The sequence below is a fragment of the Stigmatopora argus genome, chromosome 13 (genome assembly GCF_051989625.1).
Source record: "Stigmatopora argus isolate UIUO_Sarg chromosome 13, RoL_Sarg_1.0, whole genome shotgun sequence".
NCBI lineage: Eukaryota > Metazoa > Chordata > Actinopteri > Syngnathiformes > Syngnathidae > Stigmatopora > Stigmatopora argus.
In genome coordinates, this window is record NC_135399.1 from 9790611 (window position 1) to 9818270 (window position 27660).

A 27660-nucleotide genomic window follows, 5' to 3' on the forward strand; every position below is an offset into this window, starting at 1 on the left:
GCGCCCGCGCGTGTGTGTGTGTGTGTTGCGTCTGTTGTGGGCTCCGTCCCAGACTGCACGATGCTTGGCAGCATCCATCCACTCGGCAGCAGCACCAGCCAGCGTTCACACGGCACCAGACGCACCGGATGCTTTCTTCGCCCACGGCAAGACGCTCGGACGCTGGCGTGGGATTACCCCCCATCATCGTCGGACGCGTCCACCTAGCTTTCCACGGAGGCGACGCCGCCGACAGCATGTGTGGCGGGGTAGGCTAGGGGTGGGTCGGTGCGGGATGATGAGGAAAAATCGTGCACAAATCATCGTGGCTGAACAGGTAAGACGCACAAAGGCGAGAACGGTGACGTGGCTTTAATGTCAAGTTTAAAGGAAGCCACATTGGAGTTTGTGGCGTGCAAAAAGCAGGCCGTGAGAAGAAGGAGACTGTGGTCACATCCTTATTAGTCAAATGCAAAAGCCCATCAATCTAACGTTCCACTTTCCTCCTTCCAGCTCCTCCGCCCAATGGCTTCGGACACTTGTTTACCTCCGTGGGATTTGCTCGCTTTTTGGATGTACTCGCTGTCGTCCGGACGCTAACGTAAAAAATAAGGACGCTCTGTTTCGGAAAGGAATACTAGCTCGTAAAATATCCAGTCGGCTCAGCACCAAGGAGGGGGGGACGCGCAATGCGCCCCAGCGCCGCGGTGCTGCTGTGACTGGGTGGGCGGGAACGCTTGCAGGGACCTGCCGGGCCGATGCTGCGAGGTCAGGGGATGCTGAAGAACCGCTGCTGCGTCCTGCTTGGTGACCTCAGGCTGCTCCTGTTCGGGCCGCCGGCGGCGGGGTCTCCTCCTCCGCCTCCGCCGACTTCCCAGCTCAGCCCTATGAGCGGACAAGACACGCAGAGCCGCGAGCCGGGCGTCGGCGAACGAGGCACCCCACCCGTGGCCGCCACCGAGGGAGGACCGGCTGTGCTGGGCTGGGTGGACGCTGCGGAGCTGTCGGCCGCCCTGCGCGGATGCGGCGGCTCTTCGGACGACTGCTCGAAGGGCAAACTGGAGGAGAGGTTCTCCCTCACTAGCTACACGGAAAGCGGCTTCAGGACGCCCGTGTGCAGGATCTGCTTCCAGGGACCGGAGCATGTGAGTGCGGCGGTTTCCTAGGCTTTGTTTTCATGCACAATTCCTTCCAATTCCAACAGACTTCACGTGTAGGAAACGACACTGCAGTCTTTCCGTAACATTTATTGAGTCCGTGCACCTACAACAATTGCACTCCACCACCCTATGGAAACAAAATTCAGCACTACATTGATTTAAGGATTTAATTTGGCCATTGTGACTCAGACTAATCACAGTCAAACGAAAATCGAAAACTCACCTATTCACTGTTTTTACACAAAACTGCAAAATGGGTGAGTGCGTGAATAGCCCACTTAAAAGCACATCTTATTTTCTGAACCGCTTTATCCTCATTAGGGCCACGTGGGGTGCTGGAGCCAATCCCAGCTGTCTCCGGGCCAGAGGCGGGGGACACCTTGAATCTCGCAGGGCACAAGGAGACAAAGGACAACCATTCACACTCACAGTCTCACACCCATACCTAGGGGCAATTTAGAGTGTCCAATCAGTCTACCATGCATGTTTTTGGAATGGAGTACCCGGAGGAAACCCACGCAGGCCCGGGAAAAACAAGCAAACTCCACACAGATGGACCGACCTGGGCTTGAACCCAGGACCCGCTTAAAAGCTAATACGTACTATACAATAAAGTTGAAGAACTGTTGTTTTGGCGCCCTCTGGTGATACATTGGTAACCAGGGAACAAAGTGAGTTGAGGAGCTTCATTTGAACATATCTTTTCACAGAGGTATCAACCTCTTGAATGCTGAAAGTAATAAAAATATTTTGTTACATAATTGTAAAAAGGTTAAGCGGTACAGAAAATGAATGAATAATTGCAAAGGGTGTATTGTAATTTCATAGAGTTCTCTGTAAACACATTATTTGAAGATAATCGGGAGAAGAAATTGACCTGTCATTACAATGTTTACCAGTTTATTCATTCATTAATCTTTAAAACGGCTTATCAGTCTGGAGGACGTGGGGTGCTGGAGACTATCCCAGCTGATTCTGAAAGAAAGCCAAACTAGACACGAGACTCCAGTTCCTTGTTTTTCCACATTTGTCGCTAAAACAGCTTTAAGTTGCTAACATCTGGTTGCATTGGAGAAATCAACTCATTTGCTGGATGTCGACTAGTGAAAATCTGATTGTAAATTTGCAGCATAGCAATGAAAAAAGCCACATGATTAGACATAAACCATCCTCAAAAGGCATTGAAAGCGTGCTTACCAGAAAAAAATGACCTTTTGACTAAGAGGAACACGGTTGATTTTCAGGAAGGTCAGTGCCTTCTGGTTTGGAACTGGATTCAGGCTGTTATTGCATCTTGACCTGAGAAAGATATTAGGTGAAGTACTATTCACTTGCCTGTGGCAGTAACAGCGTATAATTGACATTTAAGATTTAACGCATTGGATTCGTGTGTGTTGAGCGTCCCATTCAATAAATAACTTCGCATGAGGGTATTACAGTCCCTTAGCCAAAGTACAGGTTAAGTGATCAATCACTTAAGCTTGTCTGCAATATCACAAGATTTATTTCAATCCGGTGTTGCATCATTTGGTAGCAAGATTTTGCATTGATGACGGTAGAGTCAGATCGCTGCACAGACTGCCGAGTTTACCCGCGGCATTTCCGTATTTTCAGGTAGTCAGCATCCTCATTCTTTGAGCACATATTGTTGCTGAAGCTAGATCTGCAGAAACACTGCCTCCACAGGCCTGTGCGGTAGGAACGAGGCATGACACGTGCTTCACTTCATCTGCCTCTCTTCTCAACCTCATACGCCCATCACTCTGGAACAGGACAGTAAATCTGGACTCATCAGAATACGCGACCTTCCTCCACATTGCTCCAGAGTCCAATATTTATGCTCCCTAGCAAATTGAAGCCTTTGGAAGCAGTGGTCCGACTCTAACGTTGTCAATGCGAAATGACGGTGAAAGCGTAATGAAATAAAAATGGTGACATTGCAGAACCTCATTTAAACAATGCCACAGAGAATCGGTGCCCTAATGAAATATAAAGGTGCTCTAACCAATTATTCGAATACGTGAGTTGTTTTGGGGCCAGGCAGTGTACGAATAGTACATGCACCGTAGCAATATATCCAAATATTGATCACAAAGTTTTAGGCTATAAAACAGAGCAATAAAAATAACAATAAGACAGGGTAATTAGAAACATACAGAACTGTGGTACTCATAAGATAAGGTTCCACTGATTACTGAAGTAATAATCACCATGTCCATTTACGCAAATGCACTCTGTAAAATCTTAGACTGATGGGTTGTAGGCAGGCTATCATTATTGTGTTGTCTGAATGCTAACATTCGCCAATGTGCATGTCATGACATTTCATTGTTCAGCCTGTCACTATACATTGCTGCCATATTGATGAACCAAGATTATTTCTAGTCTAGACCTTTCACAGCACACTAATGTGTTGTAAAGCGTGGTTGGGAATCACGTTTTAGTTGACACGGCACATAAATACAACACAGGGTAGCATTCTTGCCTGCATTTCCAAGGTCTTGGACGAGAGAACCCAATCTCAGTGCAAGGTTGCAGCGACTGGAGAAGACTTGTCCTTGTCCTGATGATCGAGGAAATAGTGCTTGTCATCTTATTAGTGAAGAAAAAATAGTTGTGGTAACAGGATTAGTTGAAAAAAGAAGTATTTTTTAAACTAAAAGTGCAATGTTATATCATTCTATTACCGTATTTTCTCACATATATGCCGTACTATTTGTAACTAAAAAAATGATGATTGAATCAAGGATACGGCTTATATGCACTTTGAATTCATCCATGTGAAGGCACACCCTTTGGGAATGTGCAGTCCAGCAGATGGTCCTTTCGATTCATACAGTATCTCTGAAATACCACGTGCGATGATTTTTCTTAAGATTTTCCCTTCAAAGTAACATTTGTACTCCCTATTAAAACCATGAATATGGAGGGGGAAATTGTGAATCAGGGGGCGTTTTATACGAGAGAAATCGTAAAATTCAACAATTTTAAAGCAATCTTAAGGGTACGGCTTATATGCGATATGTGGAAAAATACAGTATATTATGCTCAAAATTATTATTACACTATTTTACAATAATATGGAGGGTAAAAATGACAGAATTCTAAATGTGCTGCAAAATAATGAGAAAAAAAGCCATAACTTTTGTTGTATGAATTAAAACTAAGTACTCAATTCCCATTGAGTGAAAGATGTCCCATCTATTTTGATGGAGAGGGCAGGCAGCGGTGGATTGAACAATTGCTGCCGCCCCTCTAGTCAAATTTCATTGTGCGTCTATCGCCGCCAATGGCAGTGAAACATGATTACTCCCTGCTGGTCATCCAAGTTGAATTGGATTTGATGTCTATTACTGTTCATGCCAGACCTCCCAATCAGATTGAATGTCTATCGTCGTCAGTGGCTCGGAAAAAGTCCAAAAGTCACTTCCTCAATGAGCATATAGAAAGCAATTAACGTGTCCTTTTGTCTTTATGCAAAGCCTGCAACTTACTGTATCATTTCACGGTCATTGCCTTTCTAATGGCTAACAAAGGCTCAGCTAATTACTCTTTTTGCATCTCGGTACATGCTTTCACCTCTGAGGTTCGGCTTTTTAATTATTACTAATACAGTGTCCAGAGGCTGCATAGCTTTTTTTCCTTTTTACCTCTTTCTTTCCCACACCATTTCTCATGGTTCAGCAAATTTTGCCCAGCATACAAAGCAGCGGCGAAGCCGCCGCATTTCCCGTGGCCTCCTCCCGCCACGTTATCGACGTCTCCTTGATACGTCACGGCTTGTCAATAAAGCTTGATTGAACGCCGTCTTATCTCTTAGCGCTCGTGCTTGGGATGTTGTCTCTCCACCGAAGCCAGATCGGTGTGAACCATGCACGTTTCCGAAAGGAGAGATAAGCGAAAGGTCCGCATGCCTGTGAGTGATAGAGCCAGCAGGGATGTTAGTTGTTCCACCTGCCTCGTCTTTTAACGTTGTCACGTAGACAGACTGATTTGATGTGACAATTCTTCTCCTAAAAACACTTCTGTCTACAAGGCTGCGAGACAACAAGAAAAAATGGCGTGAGAGAAACAAGTGCAGTGGAACAGGTCTTGCAATTCTGGCAATGATACCGTGGCCAGATAGAGAACAGCTTCTGTTTGTCCAATCTGATTTTAAATTGGGTTTGTGCTGCATGCTTCGACTGACAGAAATCCAAATGTTAGATCATTTACAATCAGGATTAGATTTACAAACATATGGACACAATTGGCGGCCCAGTGGAACGAGTGGTTAGCGCGTCGGCCTCAGTTCTGGGGTCCTGGGTTCAAACTCAGGTTAGCCCTCCTGTGTGGAGTTTGCATGTTCTCCGCAGGCCTGTGTGGGTTTTCACCGGGTACGCCGGTTTCCTCCCACATTCCAAAAACATGCATGGTAGGCCGGTTGAATACTCTAAATTGCCCCTAGGTATGAGTGTTACTGGCTGCGATTGGCTGGCCACCAAAGAAGGAGTGTTTGTTTCAAATATAAGATTATAAAATGCAGTAGTACTGGTGGTGGTGGTATTAGGGGATTGTGTTATACATCCACTAGATAGAGCTGTAGTAGTAGAGGTTAGGAGTTGTGTTATAGATAGATGGAGCTGTGCTTTTTTGACGTCTATAACTGTCAATGCATTAAAGGCAACAAAATAATTCAGAGGTAGACAGATATTCAAAAATATGTATATTTATATAAAATCCCCAGTTTTGCCAAAAGCGTAACGCCTGAAATTTCCCTAAGAGACTCATTTTGTCCGGTGTCACACATGTCAAAGTGTTTATGCATGTTACTGGACGGCCGTATTGACAAAATCACTCCCTAAAATAATTCTTTTTGTTGCAGTGTTCCCACTTTAATGTTTGAGATAATCAAACAACTGTGTGAGTAAATTGCAGTTTTAAAATAGTAATTTAATTGAGGAAAGGCAAAAAGTAAAGCAAACATTTAAGAAAAACATGCACCCCTTGTTAAATTGTGAATTTACAGTGGCTGATCAAGTTTTTGCGAAAGCCAATTTCCATATTCTTTTATACTCAGTGAAAATTAAAATAATTACAGTTGGTTTTGTCAGAATGTCTTGCGGAAAAAGGTTTCTAAAACAGAAAAAAAATCAATGTGATTTTAAGCCAATGCTTCCACTAACCTCAAAATCAAGCCGCGTAAGTCATCCTCCCTCGACTTCAATTCTTGGATCACTACACGTCCCGCTAAAACTAACGTGGGAGCTAATCCAAGCATCCTTGCACAGTGTCTAAAAATACATAAGCAAAAAAGAGAAATGGGTGCCTGCGGTCCCTTCGAACCAGATCAAATGTTTTACAAGCTAATTCTCGCTTTGTGTTGCGATTTCTGGACATACAAAGAGAGTAAAGCCCAATATAACCCTCTTGTTTGCACAGAAAGAGATAATGAGGATGACGCTTGTTACGTAAAAAGCCCACAACAATGGGACCATCTCGCTGCCAGTTTGTATAGGCGACATGATCACTGCCGCGGCACTACATTTTTTTCATGTTATGATTCCATCATTATTAAATCGGCAAGCGAGGCATCCCTTGTGGAAGTAAAATTACACACCAGCAATTTAAGGCCTTTGTTCCATGCATTATTACAATATATATGTTTTTTTTATTAGACTAAGTACTCTTTCTATTGAATATGAAACCCACATCACTATTTAAAATCAAGTCAGTTGTTAAAGTCCATGTGTGGAGATAAACTTGTTGCATCATCCTTATGGAATCAACTTCTATCTATTATTTGTGAGATATTGTCATTTAACATTATATAAATGTGTATATACAGTATAGACAGAAGAACCAAAAGATAATTATTGCGCTAGTAAAAAATACTCTTTTGAAAAATGGGTGTTTAACAAATAAAAGATTCAGTTTACACACTTAGAGAATGTCACAAAATGCAATCACTCGTCTATCCGGATTCGACAGCCATTTCTGGCCACCATAAAAAATTTCAATTCTCTACATTGCACGGTTTGAACAAATGTAGGGAGAGAATCTTGACATACACACACACACACACACTCACACACCCATAAATCACGCTTTTGGATTATAGACTATATATACTGTGTATAAAAGTTATAAAGAGGAAACCCATTGTAATTTGTATTTTTGCAGTTTTTCATCGTTGTAGTTTTATAAAGGGTTTATTTAAATCATGTTTCCATATTTTTAAATATACGTTTCTACATATATAATATGTTCAAACTTCTCTTAAGAGTCGTTTCTAAAAATGTTATTTGTTTATTTCTTTATTATTTTAAAATTACACTACATAATGTTATATTTAGTTTTTTTTGTTTCATGAAATTATTCAAAAATAACTGAAAAAAATTGCAAAAGACTGAAAAATATCTTGCGTGGGTAACTGACTCCTTTAACCTATTCCATGCCATAGATGGTGAGAAACGTCCAATCCATTTGAACTGGGACATCTCGCAGCAAATAATCACCCTCTATTCCAATGGATTGGACATTTATCACCTTAAATGGTACCCAAAAATGATCTGCATTGTCAATGCCTGCGTATTCATGCACGTTTTTCAATGTTTTACAAGCCGGCCACCTACAAAATGAAGGCATCATTTCCTAAACTTCTTTCACCCCAAAAACTAAAGAATGGTGCCTCTTTTACAGGTACCCGACCCTCCTTTTATTCTGTCTTAACGACTTTTAATGGATCACAGAGTATGTTAACCAGTGTCACATCACAACACCATCCGTAATTTAGCTCGTGGTTACTCAGAATTGCCCGAGCTCGTTTCCACAGTCTCAAAGTCTTATGCAGCTCTATCCCTGCTCTAATTGCTGCGAAATAGCCAGGTTTTTTGGAAATGATGTACAATTTGATCAAAAATGAAGGCAGTCATCCTGCAGGGCGGGGGGAAAAGTGCCATTCGGCAGCAACTGCGTCTATCTTGTTTCACCTCAGAATCCACACTTGGCTAAGTGGCAACTTGGCCAAATGCACTCGGACTTGTCTACGGCACAATAAGTAGTCTTCGGGGTGAAGTTGGTGTCATTCTTCCAATACATTTTGCCGCTTCTTATAGAGAGGACAGACATGCTGCTTTTTTGTTGGAAGTGGCCCAGACGAAAGCAATTTCAAAAGAAAATCAACCATCTTATTCTAGGCCTCTTTTGTCTCATTCCATCTCGGGCATAACGGTGCTCATTTTAACGGCAATACATTCACCACCACCCCAGCCCAGCCCACCCCCCGTCATACCTCTTAAATTAATCTCCGAGGAAGTGGGCTTCCTCGTGTCTCGGCTCACTTAAAACGCTCCAATTCATTCCTCAAGCAATCATTGCTCGAGACATCAGTGAAATGCAAAGCAGACGCACACTGCATAATGTTGCGTATTTGGCGGCGTGATCATATCTAGCCATCGCATTGCATTCCCACTCATTTTGTTCAGGGGACTGTCACTGCTTTACACACTTGAGTTACCAAGCTTGATGTTTTATATCATTTGTTTTTTTTGTGTTTGGAGTAATGGCGGTGCTGGCATACTTTGCAAATGGCATGCTAGGGGGCGTAAAGGATTTTTAAACACGCACACACACACACTAGTTTGCTCTGCGGACAAACCACCTGCTGATTTCAGTGAAGCATCATATCTGGATGAGTAATATGCCAAAAATTAAATTGTACCAACATTTTAAATACGCTATAGAAAACAATGTTACTGGTAACCTTCACTGTCGCTCTTATCTTATTGTCTCATTTCTAATCCTATCGAACCTAGTCGCTCCTAAGGACAACCTTAGGAGCTGCATCTCCACTTCTTCTAGCTCCGCCTCCTGTCTTTTCCTCAGAACTACTCTAGGCCATATATCAAGACAGATCTTGAAAAAATGTCATCATCTGAATCTGCTGTAGCGGTTCTTCATGCTTCACGTAGTTTTGCCTTCCACCATGTCACCAACTATGAGTGTGCCACTCCCTGCAATGATTTTTAAAGGGAATGCCAAGGTGACTGCTCATTAGCGGCGAATGGCTTTCTGAGTTTTGCTGCCTGCAGCAGCACAAAATGCCCCTGCCTGCATTTGACCACTAAAGGATCGACTCTCTAACACTCCATTTCGCCCTTCGCAACAACACAATGAAAACATATTAAAAATAATGCCTTTGCCTGTTGTCCCCGATCTCTGATACATAGCCAAAGCTCAAAGATGTGCGCACCATTGCCCTTTTCCCCCTCCTTAATTCATTTTCTGTAGCAAAAGGTTTATTATAATGCAATTTTCCTCCCCCTAAAGTTAATGGAGTGCACTCGGACTGACGCCGAGCTTTTGAGTAATGCCACGGGCTATAGATAAATTATCGGCAAAGTGTTTTGGTGATAACACAGCCCTAATACGGTGTTCAAATGTGCATTATTCGAACACAGACGGGCACATTGTTCAGTTTTTTTCCTCTGCTGTTTGATCAACAAAAGGACATTTAGTTGTGACTTCCTGCGCGAGTAGGCTGGAATGCCACGTTTGTTATCAGATGCTCGCATTTACTCTTCAGCTCTTGGCGGCGATCCGTGCCGTCACAGCGAGCGTGTCGAGTCCCGCCGGACACGTCACAAGTGTTCTGACGGTTCTGCCAATACACGCCCACTCGAACCATCTGTGGACAGGCCTTTCTATCCAACCCCCAGCCTGTTCCCACTGATTTCAGAACGTTAACAACGCGGAGAAGCACTGCCATTTTACAATTTGAGATCATGTTAGCAGCACATTTGCATCACCATTTCAAGGTTCAGGGTACGAATTAAGTTCAGAATGATAAAGATAGAAGTATGAAGGAATGATGAAAAATGTTTTGGTTAATTAATTCATTGCCATTGATGACATTACATCCATTTGAACTGAAATGGCTAGCATTGAATGATCACGTTTTAGTGCCAATTAACTTAACGTACCAAATAAAGAACCTTCGCCTTCTGTAAGTTTCACTTATTAGTGGCGATAATAGATTCACGAAAAATGACAGCTAATAAAAATGAGCAAAACAGAATAAAACTAATCTATAATGAAAGATACAAGAATACAAAATTTGGGGGGCGCATTAACAGTCGATCACTAACCATACAATCTTGTTTGCCAATTGCATCTAGTGTCAGATACCAACTTTAACCTGCAAGCATTTGTTCGGCGTCATTTATGGTCCATAACATGAAAATATAAGTGCACTACATGGGTGTTTTCCTACCCCAAAATAGTGATTAGTATAACAATGAAACAAGAATGATTGGAATATTAAATGTGCAAAAAAAACTGATTGGTGAATTAGTCTTGCAAAACTCAGGTTTGAACATGGTTTTCTTTCAAATATTGTACTACTTCATTGAATTTCTACCCATTCGGTAATAGAGCTTGATTTTACGCAGGGGGAGCTCCTGAGCCCATGTCGCTGCAGCGGCTCAGTCCGCTGTACCCATCAGCCCTGCCTCATCAAATGGATCAGCGAGCGAGGTTCCTGGGCCTGTGAGCTCTGCTATTACAAATACCAGGTCATCGCCATAAGCACAAAGAACCCGCTGCAGGTGAGGATGTCAACCCATGTTTTGATATTTATGTCAAGATCAGTTGAGTTGCCTTGATAAAGTTTGACAGATTCAATTTATATCTAAAAAAAAAAGAGATGACAGCCTTTTCCATCTACAGAAAGGAAGTATTTGCGAGGATAATGACGAAAGATCGCAAAGCATCTTAGACTGCAACTCTGCTACATGAGTGGGAGGCAAAACGGGTGAATAAACTGGAAAATATAAAGTGCTTGGGTGACATTGCAGTCTATTTACATCATGTATTCCATTTCGAGGCACTTGCTTTAAAGTGATACACAAATTAGGAAAGGCAATTTCCTTCAGGGAAAGAGTTCAGCTCAAGTTAATACATCACAGTGTGTCATAAAAATTCAAAATGTTTGACACGTGTTTTGAGATTTATTTTGAGAAATAAATAAGGTTTTAGCTTAGTTTCAACACACTCATAATAGAATAATGCACATCTACCTGATTGGCATTGAATGAGTTAACTTTGAATGATAACTACAAAGGCAGACCTAGCGAAGTGAGTTATATTTAACGACAATACTGTAATTAATACTTTGACGACTGACCTTTTGTGTCTGGCAGTGGCAGTCCATTTCCCTCACGGTGATTGAGAAAGTGCAGATTGCGGCGGCCATCTTGGGCTCTCTTTTCCTCATGGCCAGCATCTCCTGGTTAGTGTGGTCCTCATTTAGCCCGTCAGCGCGCTGGCAGCGCCAAGACCTGCTCTTCCAGATCTGCTACGGCATGTACGGCTTCATGGACGTCGTCTGCATAGGTGAGTCGCTCCGTTCCGTTCCCGACACTGTCGGATTTAAAAGAACCCAGCAAAGGATCAGGGTCTTAACAAGTTCTCCAACAAAAAACAATAAAAGTCCGGGAAATTTGGAGCTTTTCTTTAGCCTAATAATTAATAGGGCATCAAGTATGACTAAATATTAATTCACAGATTGTATTTAGGGAATATGAGCAACGATTTAAATAGTCATTATCAATAACCTTCCGGGCGACCAAAAGACTGGCGACCAAAAGATCGGCCACCAAAAGACCGGCGACCAATCGACCGTGTTCAGCTTCAGTGAAGAAACAAACAGCAAAAAATTCTGCAATTATTGGCAACACTCAAATATGTGAGTGACGTGATAGGTACATTCTGTACCCATAATTTCATTTACAACAGCATATAGTTCTAAAACATTTTTATAAAATGTCACCCAGTGTTGTTGTTGCTAGGTCACAGTTTGTGCGTCATTGAACATCTTTGAAGTAGGTTTCATTGCATACATTTAAATAGATTGCTCACTTGGTGACACTTTTGAGAGTCCCTCGTTGAAGGACTGACGATGAGGGCGGGGGTGCATCTTCCGCGTGTCCTGATGAAAGTGACATTTGTAGCATCATTCGTTTTAAGTCTGACGTCCTCCCGCGAGGAAGACGGTAGGAAAACTCTTTGAGGAGTTCTGCAGGAGGAGAGCGAGGGAGCGAGGTGATTATTTCTCCGGTGTGGTCAAGATTGACGGCAGAGTCATTTAAAAGTGAACTTGTCATCTGGCAGACTTTCATTTGGAGTGGGGGCGTGTTGAAAATGAGGAGCTGATATTTTTTCTTGTCCATCATTAAACTATTGTTAAAATCGTCCTGCAGTAGCATTATTAAATTAGGAAATAACAAGGTATATTTTGACGGCTGGCAGCGAATGATTAGTGTTTGTTAAGCAACACACAGTTGTGCGATTGATGGAAACATACGGTAAGATTTGTTTTTTTCTAGAATATAGTTGTATTTTAAAAAATATTTTAATATGAAATGAATTATTGTAAAAGTAAAAAGATCACTATAAAGATGATAAAACAGTGCAAATATGTTCCTTTTTTCATTTTAATTTTACAAATACTAAAATGAATGAATACAATACAGTCACAAATAAATATTATTTTTAGCATAGTTAACGAAACAATACAAAAACATTCCAAAGATTTTTTCTCATGAACATTTTACATAATTGAAAGTGTAAGATTTATAAATTGAAAATACAATAAATAAATAAAACATGTATAATATAACAATAACAATATCAAATGGAACTAATTAAAACGTCTATAGCCGTCAATGGCACCGAGCGAACCTGAGCCTTGACTTTAAAGTAGAGCCAAGTTTTGCTGGCAGTAGCATCCAAGTTAAACTGATTATTTACGCCGGACTGCGTACCGCAAGCTACTTGTGTTACAAATGGATTCTTCTTCTCCAATGCCAGTTTCAAGAGCAGAAAATCAATAAGTCATTTCAAAGTGCGGTGAGCGATTATTGAACGATACCCAAAAACCAAATGGTTTGCTTTTGCCTCCCTGACTTTAAAACATACAAAAAGCTGTATGGCCACTTTCTCGGGGTCAAAGCAATGTTTGTTAACGTTTAACCAATAGCTAACTTTGATTATCGATTCCCTTCCCAGCATTGATCGTCCACGAGGGGCCTTCCGTGTTTCGCATCTTCCACCGCTGGCAAGCCGTCAACCAGCAGTGGAAGGTCCTCAACTACGACAAAACCATGGACAACCTTGACCTGAAGGACGTGGCGGCGGAAAGGACTCATCGGGCTTACCAGGCAGGCCTCGGGGCTTCCGCCTCCACGTCCTCGCTAATGGCGGCGGCGTCCACGACCGGCGGTGCGGTGGTAGCGGCCGCCGGGGCGCCTGAGGGGGGCACGGCGGCCGACCCGCATTGCCCCTACAATCTCCTACAGCTCCTCAGCCACCTGAGGCCGTCGGAGCCCCGCAACCAAGGCGGCGGGAACGCGCGAGAGCTGGTCATGAGAGTAACGACTGTCTGAGGAGTCAGACGAGGCCTTATAGTTTCTCCCGTGCAGAGGGGCGAGCGCAGCGGCCCGACTGCGTCGGACTAATAACGTCTTCTTGTTTGCATCACCGCTGTCCTTCCATGGATTGAATAAAATGAGAAATTGGTTCATTTGCAAAGACGACTGGAACATGTTTCTTTCTTCCTCATCATTTGAACTGGGAGGGTTGGCAGCGAATGAAGAGATGTTCCAAGGAATGTACTTTCATTCCCTGCCATCTCTCACGGTTCCAATGGATTCGAAATTGCGGCCAATGACAGCCAATGGCAAATTTGTCGCTAGGCAGAATTTCTAGGGCACAATAACTATAGCCTGTTGACTAATGAATACATACATACGATTTTAGGTACTACTAAGGTAATCACTGCAGTTTGAAAATTCATTTGAGTCCCCCCCCCCCAATTCTACTACTGTCATGTTATTACTGCAACTTTTATACTATACGCGGCAGCAGCCAAACTTGACGCGAATTTTTTTTCAGTTATAAACAGCCCTGGACAATTTATTGGCAGGCTTCTACATTGTATTATGGGTTATTTATAGCAAAAAAAAACATGCATTCCAATAGCCACACTGGACTACCCATAAGATATATGTATGGTTGACTAAGAAAAATAGTGATTTACGGTCCAACATAGTAAACAGTAAACCTACAGGTCTACAATCACATATCCAATAGCAATATTATTAGTCTCTCTTGATAAGAAGGTACAAATTCAATGTTTAGGTTTTTTTTGGCACCTTTTTCATTGCCTATTAATTCCTTAATTGTCTTTTAAAGGGAAAAGTGATAAACTAGTACCTGAAAACACATTAAGTGAAAATGATAAACCATTTTAAAAAGTATAGAGCCATAAGTATCTTTTTAATAAATGAATGCTATAGACTCGACTTGTTAATGTAAAGACAAATTTATGCAAGAGAATCTTGGTTTTAATTATATGTAATAGGGATAAAAAAAATTAAAAAGACTGGCATCACTTGTAATGAATGCAAAATGTTATAAATGATTTTTTCCCGAATGTTAAAAAAATGGCATTTCAATGTATTTTTTTCCTATTTTATTCCTGATTTATTTTCCTATGCCCTTTACAGCTTTTTACTGACATTTTTATATCAAGTAGTAGATCAATATACTGGCCTTTAAGGGCATAAATCTCTTGCAAGTGAGAAAGCGAGCACCTACCTGTAAAATATTTATACCTTAAAAAATCTATTGCATACAATGTCCTATTCGAGGCCTATTAAAAAAAATAGTGATAGCTAACCTTTTATACGTGTAATATTCAAACAACCTGCAAAGTGTTTAATCAAATCACTAAGACAAAAACAATTGTTGATTGCCTACTCTACTTGTCCATTACAGTGCATTCAATTATCATGCATGAGACATCCGATTTTAAAGCTTTAAAATGCCAAAATAGAGACAAAAAAGCAATACCTGCTGTCCAAATGAACAAAAGATGATCATCTTGGTTTTGCATTGCTTCCAAAAAAAGCCCTGAAATGTAGGAACCAAAAAAAACACTTGAATTAACGGTGCAGAACCTCAATAGAACTTTTTAAATGGCAAAAGACATCCAATCCACTTGAAGTGGGAGGTCTGGAAGCGATTTCGCCGTCAATGGCAGGGAAAGCACGGACTTGAAATCCAGTCTAATTGCCAAATATAACAGAATATTTGTGCTTTTCCTACTTTTTTTGAGTATTTTTCAAAACATTAATATTATCACTACAATTTTTCTGTACTAATTTATGCCCCCATACTTTTGATGGAATATGTAATGTTTGAATTAAGCCAGCAATATGACATAAACATATATTTTTTGGCTGTTATTTTTTGGCTGTGGTCCTCCTAACTGTCCCTGTACTATTTTACGACAACACTTTTACTATAACACCATGCACTACACCATTGACGGCTCTAGGCGCCCAATTCATTTTGACTGGGAGCGGCGAATGGCACTGAAAAACGAACATTACATGAATAAAAGGAGTTAACTTGGTGAGCGAATTTCCACTAAGACTAATTTCTTTTTTTAAAGTTCACTTCTATCCGACAAATTGATTCCCCGAGTCCCGTATTTGTATCAAATGGTGTAGCGTAGCAGGATTTGACGCCTGAATAATTGAAGCGCCCAGCAGCGAGGAGCCTCCCGTAGGTTAACGGGAGTTCATCGCCAATCTCCTCGCCTCGCAATCTAAACTTCCAGGTGCCCACGACGGAACTGACGACGACCACAACACGACCAAGAAATCCTGTAGACTTTCTGCGTGAATGTTCCCAAAACAAAAGCGCCCCAAAATACTATATTATAACGTAAAGTTCTTATGTTTCTAGTACCTTATAGTTTTTTTTCCACTTCTTAAGAAGCTTTAACCGAAGTACGCACGTCAACGAATGACGAATGAGTTCAATATGGTCATTAGTGTATAGCCGCAACAACAAATCACTGCGAGTGTATTTCATTTAAAAGCTTTTTCCAGTAATTCTGCTAATGCGATCAATCAGTCATGTGATTTTCAAAGCTTTAAAAGGTGAAGCACAATCAGTGTGCTGTTAGTCCAACGCCAAAAAAAGTCTAAAACCGGCTCATTGACGTATTGGAAGCGGATGAACTGCTGTTTGTCATTTGAAATACTCAAACACTGGGATAAAAACAATCAAATTAATTTAACTACCCTAACTCCCTTTGGCAATTCTTCTGCCTCTACAAAGCAAAGTTGGCACTTAGAGAAGAAATTGAGCATAACGTCATTCAGAAAAAATGTTATCTGTCCAAACTAGAGATTTCCCGCATAGCATGTTGTGTTCGGAAATGTTCTGTTATTTTCCCTTCAATATATTTTTACATTTTCAAGGTATTAAATCGGGACTCGGTGTTGGCAAATCCACAAAATCAAGGGACTTGGCTCACATGCAAAAAATATGTGATCGAAACGCCTCTGGTCCAAACATCATAAAATGTGGGCGGACGAACAAAAGATAAACACTACAAATTGTGTTGACGACTGGCCGAGAGGACGCCAGAAGTGTAACAAGTTTAGAAGAACTACAAAATGATCAGTTGTATTAACAACAATGTTGATCATCAATTTTAGAAACTTTGTTGTGCTAAAAATGGCCTCTTGGAAATGATCTCTTACCTCACTAGCTGTGATTTGACAGCAATGGGCGTCCAATCTATTGGGGTTGAGAGGGATGGCAGCGATCATTCATCATCGTCGTCATGGTCACTAAATTCCAGCCTTCCCAATTGAAATGAATGTTGATGTCCAGCACTGTTAAAAGCAGTGAATAGGTTAATTCACCACATGGGCTACCTAATTTGTGACCTACCAGTAAATTAACCCCCCCACCACCACTTGCAGTTTTTACTGATATTGAGAATATTACAAGCCAGTTTAAGGAATGGTCACTGCTTATATGTTGATGTTGATGGAATGCAAGAGAGATTTAAAGGTGTGAAAGCAGGCAATTCTGTGACAGCACCTTAAATCATAGTTTACTTTTTTATTTTTTATTTTTTTTTATTTTTCCAAAACACCACTGCAGCTGTAATTCATGACCACAGGTTGTTTATTGTCTCCCCCAGGGGCATTTCCATGTGATACATGACAGTTTCCAACTAGTGAGAGTCTATAAATTCTAAAATGGAGGCCACGGTGAAGGTTATTATTGATTGTGGTAGTCTATGAGAAAGTGAAATGAATGAGGGACACGTTTTAGCAGCTATAAAGCCATTCAATGTAAAATTACTGATTCAATGATTGGTTTGATAATTGGTTTGGAAAGCAGCTTCAGTCAAGCTTTTACTAGTATAGGTAGTTTGAGGCAATTTAATTTATGCTTTTAATCCTTTATAGGTCAAAATGGAATGGACGTATTGTGCCGTCATTGGCACTCAGAGATGAGATTAATTTACAGCCAATGATCACAGATTAAATGAACTCTCTATTGTTGTCAATGACTTCAAAAGTATGAAAATAAATAACTTTAGAGTGTATCGGGGGGCATAACCAAAGTATGATGCTGTTTATATTAATTGGATTCTTTTTTTCTTTACACTTTGTTAAATTACATCCATTAAAAAAAATGGAGAGAAACAATATAATTAAAATGAGCGAAAGCTGAGGTTGAAAGGACATATACAGTACGTATTTAAATAATACTTAGATGATGTAATGCAGTACTTTGTCGGCGTTGATATCCTTAACTTTGACAAATGTGTGTGTGCTGTATAAACACACGGGGAGTGTCTCCATGTATGGAGAAGAAAGAGAGCAGCTGCTGTGTTTGACACTGAAACACTTCTGGTTGTCCACACAGAAAGATAAATAAACATTTTCAGTCCGACTATTTACATTATGGACGCTTGCTTTAATACTATTACATTTTTGGGAGTCGACTTTGTCAATTTGTCTCTGAGTGCGTGTGCACGAGTGCTGCGGTAGCGGGGGCGTGCTTTCCGGGGAAATAAATTGGGCAAACCCCTCTAGACCAGACGGAGCGAGACCCCCAAACCGAGACCGCTGAATGAGATGGTAATCTTGTTTCAATTTTGAGGGAATTGTGAGGATTGAGTAAAGGTGTACTTTTCCTGATACTCTGGGTGAGTGATTATTTTTAATATAATTTGCTTTGGAATATGTGCAGTTGTTTTTTATATTTTTTTGGCTTGTTTTTGAAGGCTTTGTTTGGGGCGAAGAAATACTAATGTGTGCGGGCTGAATATACTTTCAATAAATTCAAAGCTATCTTGCAACGCATATATACAATTTGTATACATTGTACACAGATTATATATAGTATTTTCTGTCTTTATGCACAATCTAGTCTGTGTCCAAACTATGGCCTGCTGCCCAGTTTTTATTGGCCTCCAGCAAATGATGAAAATATTATTAAATATGTAGTAGTGGTAGTATTGGCTAGGAGTTGTGTTGTACATCAACTAGATGGAGCACTGCTAAAGGGAATTTCATACAAAGATTAATTGTCTTTTGAGAAAATTGAGTTGCATCTTATAGTGCGGAAAATACAGTGTCTGTATTTTGGAATATCCTTTTACCTTTCTATTTACTAATTTTGTTACTTGTAGCCCTTTACCCATTTACTTCCATTGAGTCTTAGATCAATTCATCTAAAAATTAGTCTATTAATCTAGTGTTTCAACTGGGAAAGCTTGTATTGCCTCATCATGTCTAAATGCCATTTTTTACCTAATTCCATATTTAATATATAAAAGTGGAAGGATTTTAACTTGGCTCTTGCATCATTTCTATTTTTGGAAAACGTCCCTCAGAGGAAAAAGATCCGACACCACTGGGCTCTTCAAATTTAAACCCATTAAACAGTTTTTCAAAAATGTTACATGAAAAAATAATCTGTTCATTGCACCTTTAAATAATTCAGGGGTGTTTATCTTATTTTGAAACTTTAACGTGACTATATAAAGTGTCCAATGCATTAAAGGCCACGCAATGTGATGAAGTTAAAGTTGAACCATGATAATAAACTCATAATGAATGACTATAAGGATAAGGTATAGAAGAAAAATTATATTTTTCTTAAGAGTAGTAGTTTGTGACAATAACGCTTGCAGATTAAGGTTTCATTGGCTGTAAAAGCAATGTTTACAGTATTTTCTTTTCTAATCATAACATTCTAAGCATTGCCAGTCATACGTATCTTATTTGTTTTCCTGATTAATTCGTTTTTCTAAGCTGTATTGTAAAACTGGGAGTTGCGCCAAGGGCACAAATCCAGAACCTTTTCTTTTCAACCCTGCAATCTCTATTTATTGCAAAATTATGTTGTGGTAACGAATGAATAATGTTGTTTAAAAAAATTAAGTATAAAAATGAACACTTTTGTTGTTTTAAGCATTCTTACTGACTATTTTCCCAGAAAAAAAGATTAGCACCACTTCAGACATTATTTCGAAATGCTGTTTTTTTTCTTTTTTTATACAAAGCAAGACTAATTGATAAACATCCTCGACTGTTATGGGACCACCATTCATGAAGGCCCACTTGTTTCACATTATGTTCCTGCATTAACGCCAGCAATTTAGTATTTTCTGTCTTATCACAGGGACAAAGATGATGAAGAAAATGGCCAAAATTCACCTTTCAGGATTTCTTTTCCTTTGCTTGGTCAACACGGCCATTCCCCAACTGACTCCTCGTGGACCAAGGCCAGTCCCTGTGCCAGGTGATGAAACAAACGACAACATGCCGGAACTGGAACGATGTAAGCGTGAGTTCACATTATTTTATTCTTAGACTGTCATGAGAGAATGTCGTTCCACCAGCAATCGCAGAGGGATGCTCTCATGGCAGTCAAGAAACTGACTTTGGGTCAGTTGTTGATTTGGGGGCAATTTTCGTGTCACCTCCTGTTGATTTGGAGTAATTCCATGTCTATTCCTATTGATTTCAGATCATTTACTGTTGATTTTGGGGTACAACTGGGGTATTTATGGTTTAGTTCATGTTAGTTTTGAGTCACTTCGTATTGCTTTTGAGGCATTTATGGCCCTCTACTTGTTAATTCCAGGTCACTGTTCAATTTGGGCCAATTCTGGGTCACCTCCTGTTGATTTCTGGTAATTCAGTGCCATTTCAGGTTCATTTTTAAGTCAGTTTCTGTTGAATTTGGGACATTTCTCGGGCTACCTCCAATGTAATTTATACATGAATACATACTTAATACTGTACTTAAACATGAAATAAGTATTACATGCTCAGTTTTCATGTGGTTTTCCTTCGACTTGGTTTTCAATAATTGTCAGAGATGCAATAAATTAAGAGGACGCAAATAATAATAAATCCTTTAACATTCAGCCTCAACCAATGATTTTATCAATGATCAAAGATTTTACAAGTATAAGTAATGTAGTGAAAAAAATAACTTACCTTAAGTTTGTTGCACAACGAAGTCCAAGAAGACCATTGCTCTCGACTCCAACTTTTCGTATCCAGCTGAAAGAGTTATTTAACGTAAGCATGTCTACGTTTTCCTTTTGCTATTATATAGTGCTACCATATGATATCTACGGTCAAAACAATAACCACTAATAGATTTAATTTTCCTTGGGGGTCTGACCAGAATGTGCATAATTTCTTGAGGCTATTAATCTGCAACAATGACAATTAAGTGAGAAATGTTAATCTATGTGTCAGGCTGAATGTGCTATTGGAAAAGAATAGGGCGTTTTTTAGGGGAATCGAAAACAGAAAACATATTTTGGGGGAAAAACCTTAAAATTTTGTCCAGCGTCATGCAACTTTTTGTATCATTTTAGAGTTGAAACAGTGTGTATTGTACTTTCAGCCACAATCGTCAACTGTCCCATCAAGCTGTTCTTCATGATGGACACTTCTGAGACCATCGCCCTACAGGAGTCCCCGCCTGGAATATTAGTGGAAAACATCAAGGAGTTCACACGAATCTTTGCCAACAAACTGGCAGACGAGGACTACCGAGGCGTGGTCCGCTTTACCTGGTCGGTTGGAGGCCTGCATTTCTCCCAGAAGCAGGAGGTCTTCAGCCAGCTTTCCACCAAGGAGAACTTCATCAGGAGCCTTGGCAAGATTCAATACCTGGGCAAAGGCACCTACATCGACTGCGCCCTTAAAAACATGACCCATCAAATGACACGACGCTATTCAGAAACGGAGGCGGTTCGCTTCTCGGTGGTTATCACCGACGGGCACGTGACGGGAAACCCTTGCGGCGGTATCAAGGCGGCGGCCGACAAGGCCCGTGAGCAGGGAATTCGCATTTTCTCGGTGGCAGCGTCTCGGTCCATCGAAGAAACCGGAATGAGGGAGATCGCCAGTTCACCTACTGAGATTTACCGTGACGATTATTCGGCGGTGGAAAACGTCGCAGGAAGACCGAGAATAAATATAGAATCTATTGATCGGATCATACGAGCTATGGTGATTTCCGATATTTTAGTTAACGATGCTGACGCCTCAGGTACTTCTTGCTTACTTGAGTTTTTTTCCTTGCAGAAATATCAAGCGTTTGTTGAGGTAAAGGAATGATGATGTTTGACTGCGATTGACGGTGGTAGACATCCAATCCGTTTTGATTGGGAGAGGCAGGTTGCGATCGAACGAGAATGAGTTAATGTGATTGGTGAGTATGTGTGTGCTTTTTGCTATTGTAGTGCTATCAACTGTCATGCTTGGAGACCCCTGGGATGCCTGGACCAAAAGGGGCTCGTGGCCTAAAAGTAAGTCTATGAAATGTTGCATGGTTATTGTATCACTTCAATTTCAAGAATTAGAACTAGGTTGGAATTGAGTATTTTTCAAATGTGAGTAACATTTTTTAAAAGATTTTTTTTTAAATGTATTTACAGGGCACCAAAGGAGATAGTGGGTATCGTGGACCGAAAGGTGAAAAAGGAGGACAGGTAGGATTTTTATTCTGTAAATTCTGCTGTGACTTTATTATCGATCAAACATGGCCGCGATAATCGAAAATTTGCCAAGTAGGGTCAATCCCTATTATAACTATCTTTTTTTTCTTGCTGAGTCCTAGTAGCAAGAGTGGCTTCTGTTTACGAGTTTCAGTGTGGATTTTCAGTTTATGAACTTTAGAAGAAAAAAATGTAATAATTAATAGCATAAAAAATCACAAAGAAGTGAATTTGTGATAAGTGAAGCCACGATAATCGAGGGAAAACTGTACCAAGAATAAAGGTTGTATATTATAGATGAATTACATACATTAACAACAACAATACAGAAAACAACCTCTCTTTATAGTTAGGCATCCCTTCAATAATTTAACGTGTAAGTCGCAACTCCGGCCAATCTATGAAATAAACTTACTTATGAACTGAAAAATTGTATTAAACAAGATTTACTTTAAATTACTTTTCTAATGAGATTCTAAATTATCATTATTTTTCTCTGACAGGGTGATCATGGCATTGAAGGTCCAATCGGACATCCCGGACCAAAGGTTTGTCCAGGGTTACTGATTAATGAATCAAAATGTCACATAGTTATCATTTCAATAATTGCCAAGTTGTGTTTGTGCTTTGACACAGGGAGAAATCGGGTTGAAGGGTAACAAGGTAAGACAGATTTAAGTGAACCAGGTATGTCCAAAGTTTCTTTCAAAAAATGAGATGGAAGGACAAACTTGAAATCTTCCAAGTTGAACAGAGGACCAGGCAAAAAAACAAGTTAAAGCTGAGAAATGTAAGAGAATGAGGCTGAGCCATGTTCAACTATTTTCAAAATTAGCTTCGGGCCAGTAAAAACTGGGTTGCGCACGGGCCATAGTTTGAACACCACTAAATTGGACTGACCTCTGATTATCTGTTGTACACAACTAACCAAGTGTTTGAATTTCGACAGGGTGATATGGGAGAAAGTGGCGCAAAGGTAGTTTTACTTGGATTTTTTTTCTTTTAAAAATGAAAAGAATGATCACAACATCCAGTGTCTTAACTGATTGAAAAAAAATGTACAGGGTTTGGTTGGAGGACCTGGCCGGAATGGAACTGATGGACAAAAGGTGAATTTTAATTTTACAACTATATCTCATGTCATCAACATTTAGTGACTGTTTTCGTCTCTGTTGTACCGTCAGGGTAAGATTGGCCATATTGGAGCTCCTGGTTGCAAAGGGGAACCAGGGGACAAAGTTAGTATTTTACCCCCCAATTGGTGAATCCTGTTGAACTACCCACATAACGTTATTATTATTATTTTTTGTCTTTAAAAGGGAGAGGATGGCTACCAAGGAGAAGTTGGGGAAGTTGGTCCACAAGGCAAAAAAGGAGAGAAGGTATTTCAGTTTTAGGATATCAAACATTCTAAAAAATAATCACCTATCATAGATAAATAGTAAAAATCCCACGGGTAAACTGAGATTCTGTTTTAAGTCTTTTTTTCCTCACATTGGTGCTTGTGAGTATAATATGAAGAGATGGCAGACCAAAGTGAGACACATTTGAGCTGGTAAAAACATTTCAGAAGCTGAGTGGAGTTTTACCAAAACAGATCAAAGCTACGGCTTTTCAATAATATGTTAAGATTTTATTCCTAAGCATTAAGCCATGGTACTAAAACATTTTAGTACCATAGATCGCATCCAATACATTGAGTATGGGGCTTTGAACGTGAATACTGCCAGTAGTAAAAAGAAATAATAATAATTATAATAATGATGAATACAACTCCCTATTACTCATGCTAAGTAAATATTTTAAGTAGAGTGAACTCAAATTATTCAGTGAATTGTTATTTTTAGCATTCTTAACTCATTCATTCATTTTCCTTACCACTTATCCTCATGAACTCATTTTATCATATTTATAGAAGTTGATTAACTGAGTTGACTTAAAATTAAGCTTACATTTCTGAGTACAAATGAACTTAAAATGACAAGTTTGAAATGAAGTGAACCTGGCCTTCAGCCTCACTTCCACTGCGTTCAAAAGAATGTGCTGGCAACTGGGCAGTCAGCCAGCATGTTTGGATCAACTGACTGCCATTATTATTTATGACTTGGGTTCCGATCCCGCTCTGAGTAATTTAAATCCAGGCAACTTAAAATATTCAATCATAACCATTAGTTTTCCCATCAAAACCTGAAGATTCAAGTGAAATATGTTGACTTGAAATTTTGAGTTTAACCAACTTGTCTTGCGTCTGGATTACAATATTTTGTTTTATGCACGAGTTCAGGTTGTATATATGAACAGCGCTTTGTGTCTGCTGCAGTTACTACATAATGGTTTTGTTTGGGGCGATTCTAGGGAACTTACTGTTGTTTTGTTGAATTCAAAATCAATATAAAAAAATAATAATAAACTCTGGCTCAGGCCCAGATTAGCGTTCTAAAGTTTTTAACATTGGTATTTGTATTGTAATGAATAAGAGCTTCTTTTTTTTAAAGAACAGGTCATTTAATTAATAATTGTTTGTTCTCCGTGACATTCAGGGCGACCTCGGCCTTCCCGGCAAATCAGGCGCTCCTGGCACTGAAGGTGAACGAGGGCCAAAGGTACGAATCTAATTAAAACAGCCTGCGAATAATCAGATTTCGACCATAGTCATAACACCCAGACCAAAAATCTACAGGGTGAAAGTGGACATGCAGGCTATCCAGGACTCCCAGGAAATAAGGGATCAGCGGTATACATTAAAACTTGATTTTCATTTGATTACCTTGACTAACCTAGACAATGAATACATGCTGAATAATCCAATGAACACTTTTAGGGACTGGCCGGCTTACCTGGACCAAAAGGCGAATTGGTAAAGTTTTTTTTAACTGCTGCTCAGCGCCCATTTTCTTCTGGTGACTTTGCTGCAGTTGGTCAAGTAATAAATGTCCAAAGGGAAGGCAAGGACACAAAGGACCAAAGGGAAAACAGGGATCTGTTGGGAGAAAAGGAGTGAAGGTAATTTGTGAAACCCATTTACAGCAATAGATTTTCAATACATTTAGTAACCGGCAGGCGCTGGCAGTGAATGATCACAACCTGCCAGGTCAAATGGGTTGGAGGTTAATTGCCCGTCAGTGTAGGGTAAAAGTACAATTTCAAATCAAGCATTATTTTCTGACTTTTGTTATTCAAAGGGGGAACGAGGGCCTCAAGGAAGTTGGGGACAATCAGGGATTGAAGGATTCCAGGGTCCAAAGGTGAGGGAGGCAACGGTTTTGGCATCAATGGTCACATTTTGATGACTTAACGTTACATTTCTTTACATTATTTTGCAAAAGATTGAATGCCATTTTACCAGATTTGTTTTGCAAACATGCTATTTCTTATTAAAATGAAGCTAACTTGATCTACCATATTTTCACGACTATAAGGTGCACCGCATTATAAGGCGCACCGCATTATAAGGCACACCGCATTATAAGGCCCACCCTCAATGAATGACACATTTTAATTTATTTTTTCATATATAAAGCACACTGGATTATAAGGCGCCCTGTCTATTTTGGAGAAAATTTAAGACTTTTAAGAGCGCCTTATAGTCATGAAAATACGGTGATTTCAATGAATTATCTCTGAGTAGCTGTTGGTGGAGGGGGTGTATCAGTGGGACACTGGTAGGCATTGTCAAAACAAAAACAAAAACTACAAAAATACTATTTTGATTCTCTTCTAGGGTCAATCTGGACTCCAAGGCCCGAGAGGTCAGGCAGGAGAATTTGGAGATTCTGGCGCAAATGTGAGTTGTTCCTTAACAAAAGAAATGATCATCTATTACAGGCATGTATTCACTATCACATCTGTATGCTTTGCAGGGTACCTCGGGAAATACAGGAGACTCGGGACCGAGAGGAGAGCCGGGCCCAGAAGGACCCAAGGTATGTTAAAGCAAAATTTTATGGAATCAAATGTATTAGGATCTCATTAATTGTGAATTAGTTTAATGGGCTATCCTCGCAAAAGAGTTTTATATCAAATCATAAAGTACACTGCTGCTATTACATCTAATTGTTTTTTTCCCTCGTAGGGTGATAAGGGAAGACGAGGATTCGGTTACCCTGGACCAAGAGGAGCTACTGTAATGTTCTGTTGTGTGTTTTAGGAAAAAGAAAATTTGTTGAGGTGTTGAAGTATGTATTTGAACCATTGCCATTGTCATACATCCAATCCCTTCGTCTAATTAACCCTAACCCAATGGAATGTGTATCGAGCCACTCATACCAAGTTCAAAGCCAATATTTGAGATATTTGTTTGTGTCATAGAGGACATAATAATGTAGTGATTTTTCAGGGGGACCGAGGAGACCCTGGGAAAAAAGGATCAAATGGGAGCCGAGGTGAATGCGGAGCCAAAGGGGAGCCGGGAATCAAAGGGCCACGTGGAGAGCCTGTGAGTCGAAGCATTTTGATTTGCTTGCTATGTACACCTTTTGAATCCTGCATTCACTTTTGCTTTTGTAACATCTAATGAAAAAAATGTGGTTAAGAATGTGCATACATTTGTAACTCGTGTTTTTGAGGAATGGTGGGACGAAATCTACTTTCTAAACAACCCCTGGGGTAAACTCATGTAGTTATCATGGTAGTTGAGCGTGCTGACTGCCGAGCTAAAAGTGCAGGAATTGCTTTTTTTCTTTCTATTTTCTAATTAAAGTCTTGATTCATATGTTGGGTTTTTGGGAAACGATTTTAATTTGAAGCAACTTTTACATGACTCAGTTTTGGTTTCTTTTGTTCAGGGGGAAGTAGGCGAAGCAGGAAAACCTGGAGAAAGAGGAATAAGAGGGGAAACTGGACCGGACGTAAGCATCATAACAATAACTAATTCGCTCCCATTGACGGAAATGGACGTAGGACCATCATGATAATAATAAAATGTTTTATTTTCCAAAATATAAAATGGTAATTATCTCTGGTAAAAAAACACCACTCTCAAGGAGACGATTCTCACATACATAATGTGGAGAATTAGGATGCATATTTTGACATCGATCTGGTCCTAGTGACTTCAGAATTGCCAATAGAACTACTATTTTAGGGTACATATTTAGGGTGGAGGGTTCACCGAATCATTAAATCTCATTTTTAATGACCTTCTTGTTCCTGTGATGATTCATTTTTAAGTTGTAATAGGTCAGCACGGATTTATTTTTCCCTGCTGACCTATTATTACAACTATTTTTATTGCTAAAGTTTCTTGGAAAATATACTGTGTTAAAAACATTCTCATGACAGGTACCATGTATTTTAAGTGGAAGGGTTGGCAGCTCCTCCTAGTTTAAATGGATTTTGTGTCTACCGCTGCTAATGGCAGGCAATTTAATAAGTGACACACTCCGAGAGTGCTGCTTATTGCTTATGTTGCTTATTTGCAGGGATCTTCTGGACCACAGGGAGATCCTGCACTTACTGTGAGTACATACCATGAAAAAAGGGCCTTGTGTCAACGCAATCACTTCATATTGCCGTTATGTCGTTGCAGGATTGTGATGTCATGACTTACATCAGGGAAACTTGTGGTTGCTGTGGTAAACAAACAATACAAACAACAAATAACTAACAATACAAACGTGCAGTTATCCATCGTTA

General features: G+C 40.0%; 2 protein-coding genes and 1 long non-coding RNA gene across 6 annotated transcripts in view; 2 read left to right on the top strand and 1 right to left on the bottom strand.

The window, feature by feature from the left end:
* LOC144086701 (E3 ubiquitin-protein ligase MARCHF4-like) lies at positions 1 to 13709 on the top strand. Its single transcript, XM_077616742.1, has 5 exons — positions 1 to 316; positions 493 to 1124; positions 10571 to 10726; positions 11321 to 11513; positions 13188 to 13709. The coding sequence occupies exons 2-5, from the start codon at positions 738 to 740 to the stop codon at positions 13562 to 13564; spliced, it is 1113 nt and encodes a 370-aa protein (XP_077472868.1). The 5' UTR covers positions 1 to 316; positions 493 to 737; the 3' UTR covers positions 13565 to 13709.
* On the bottom strand, positions 1273 to 23493 carry LOC144086705 (uncharacterized). Of its 3 annotated transcripts, XR_013304559.1 has the most exons (11): positions 21097 to 23493; positions 19721 to 21005; positions 16739 to 16873; positions 15033 to 15092; positions 12039 to 12195; positions 11305 to 11540; positions 6305 to 6412; positions 4790 to 5053; positions 3625 to 3731; positions 2351 to 2438; positions 1273 to 2250 (listed from the first exon to the last, which is right to left on the bottom strand). It is a non-coding gene; the product is annotated as an uncharacterized LOC144086705 (long non-coding RNA). The 3 variants fall into 3 exon arrangements; XR_013304558.1 differs by having other exon boundaries at positions 1273 to 2438; XR_013304560.1 differs by lacking the exon at positions 6305 to 6412 and having other exon boundaries at positions 1273 to 2438.
* LOC144086695 (collagen alpha-2(VI) chain-like) overlaps positions 17905 to 27660 on the top strand; it is an 11670-nt gene continuing 1914 nt past the window's right edge. Inside the window, exons 1-24 of one of the 2 annotated variants that reach the window (XM_077616728.1) lie at positions 17905 to 18204; positions 19686 to 19850; positions 20928 to 21538; positions 21614 to 21634; positions 21772 to 21837; positions 21967 to 22020; positions 22530 to 22574; positions 22663 to 22689; positions 22976 to 23002; positions 23091 to 23135; positions 23211 to 23264; positions 23346 to 23408; positions 24567 to 24629; positions 24707 to 24760; positions 24848 to 24883; positions 24967 to 25029; positions 25209 to 25271; positions 25748 to 25810; positions 25887 to 25949; positions 26099 to 26149; positions 26363 to 26461; positions 26811 to 26873; positions 27447 to 27482; positions 27554 to 27599. In XM_077616728.1, the coding sequence (XP_077472854.1) occupies positions 19694 to 19850; positions 20928 to 21538; positions 21614 to 21634; positions 21772 to 21837; positions 21967 to 22020; positions 22530 to 22574; positions 22663 to 22689; positions 22976 to 23002; positions 23091 to 23135; positions 23211 to 23264; positions 23346 to 23408; positions 24567 to 24629; positions 24707 to 24760; positions 24848 to 24883; positions 24967 to 25029; positions 25209 to 25271; positions 25748 to 25810; positions 25887 to 25949; positions 26099 to 26149; positions 26363 to 26461; positions 26811 to 26873; positions 27447 to 27482; positions 27554 to 27599 (1870 nt within the window). In that variant the 5' untranslated portion in view covers positions 17905 to 18204; positions 19686 to 19693. The remainder of the gene's footprint in view (positions 18205 to 19685; positions 19851 to 20927; positions 21539 to 21613; positions 21635 to 21771; positions 21838 to 21966; positions 22021 to 22529; positions 22575 to 22662; positions 22690 to 22975; positions 23003 to 23090; positions 23136 to 23210; positions 23265 to 23345; positions 23409 to 24566; positions 24630 to 24706; positions 24761 to 24847; positions 24884 to 24966; positions 25030 to 25208; positions 25272 to 25747; positions 25811 to 25886; positions 25950 to 26098; positions 26150 to 26362; positions 26462 to 26810; positions 26874 to 27446; positions 27483 to 27553; positions 27600 to 27660) is intronic. The other variant, XM_077616729.1, reaches the window with a different exon arrangement.

What these genes read in the sequence shown, in the direction of transcription:
- LOC144086701 (XM_077616742.1), top strand. Translation starts at nt 738, where the DNA reads ATGCTGCGAGGTCAGGGGATGCTGAAGAACCGCTGCTGCGTCCTGCTT. An exon ending in GCACAAAGAACCCGCTGCAG is followed by an intron (nt 10,727 to 11,320) that starts GTGAGGATGTCA and finishes TGTGTCTGGCAG; the next exon opens with TGGCAGTCCATTTCCCTCAC. An exon ending in CATGGACGTCGTCTGCATAG is followed by an intron (nt 11,514 to 13,187) that starts GTGAGTCGCTCC and finishes TTCCCTTCCCAG; the next exon opens with CATTGATCGTCCACGAGGGG.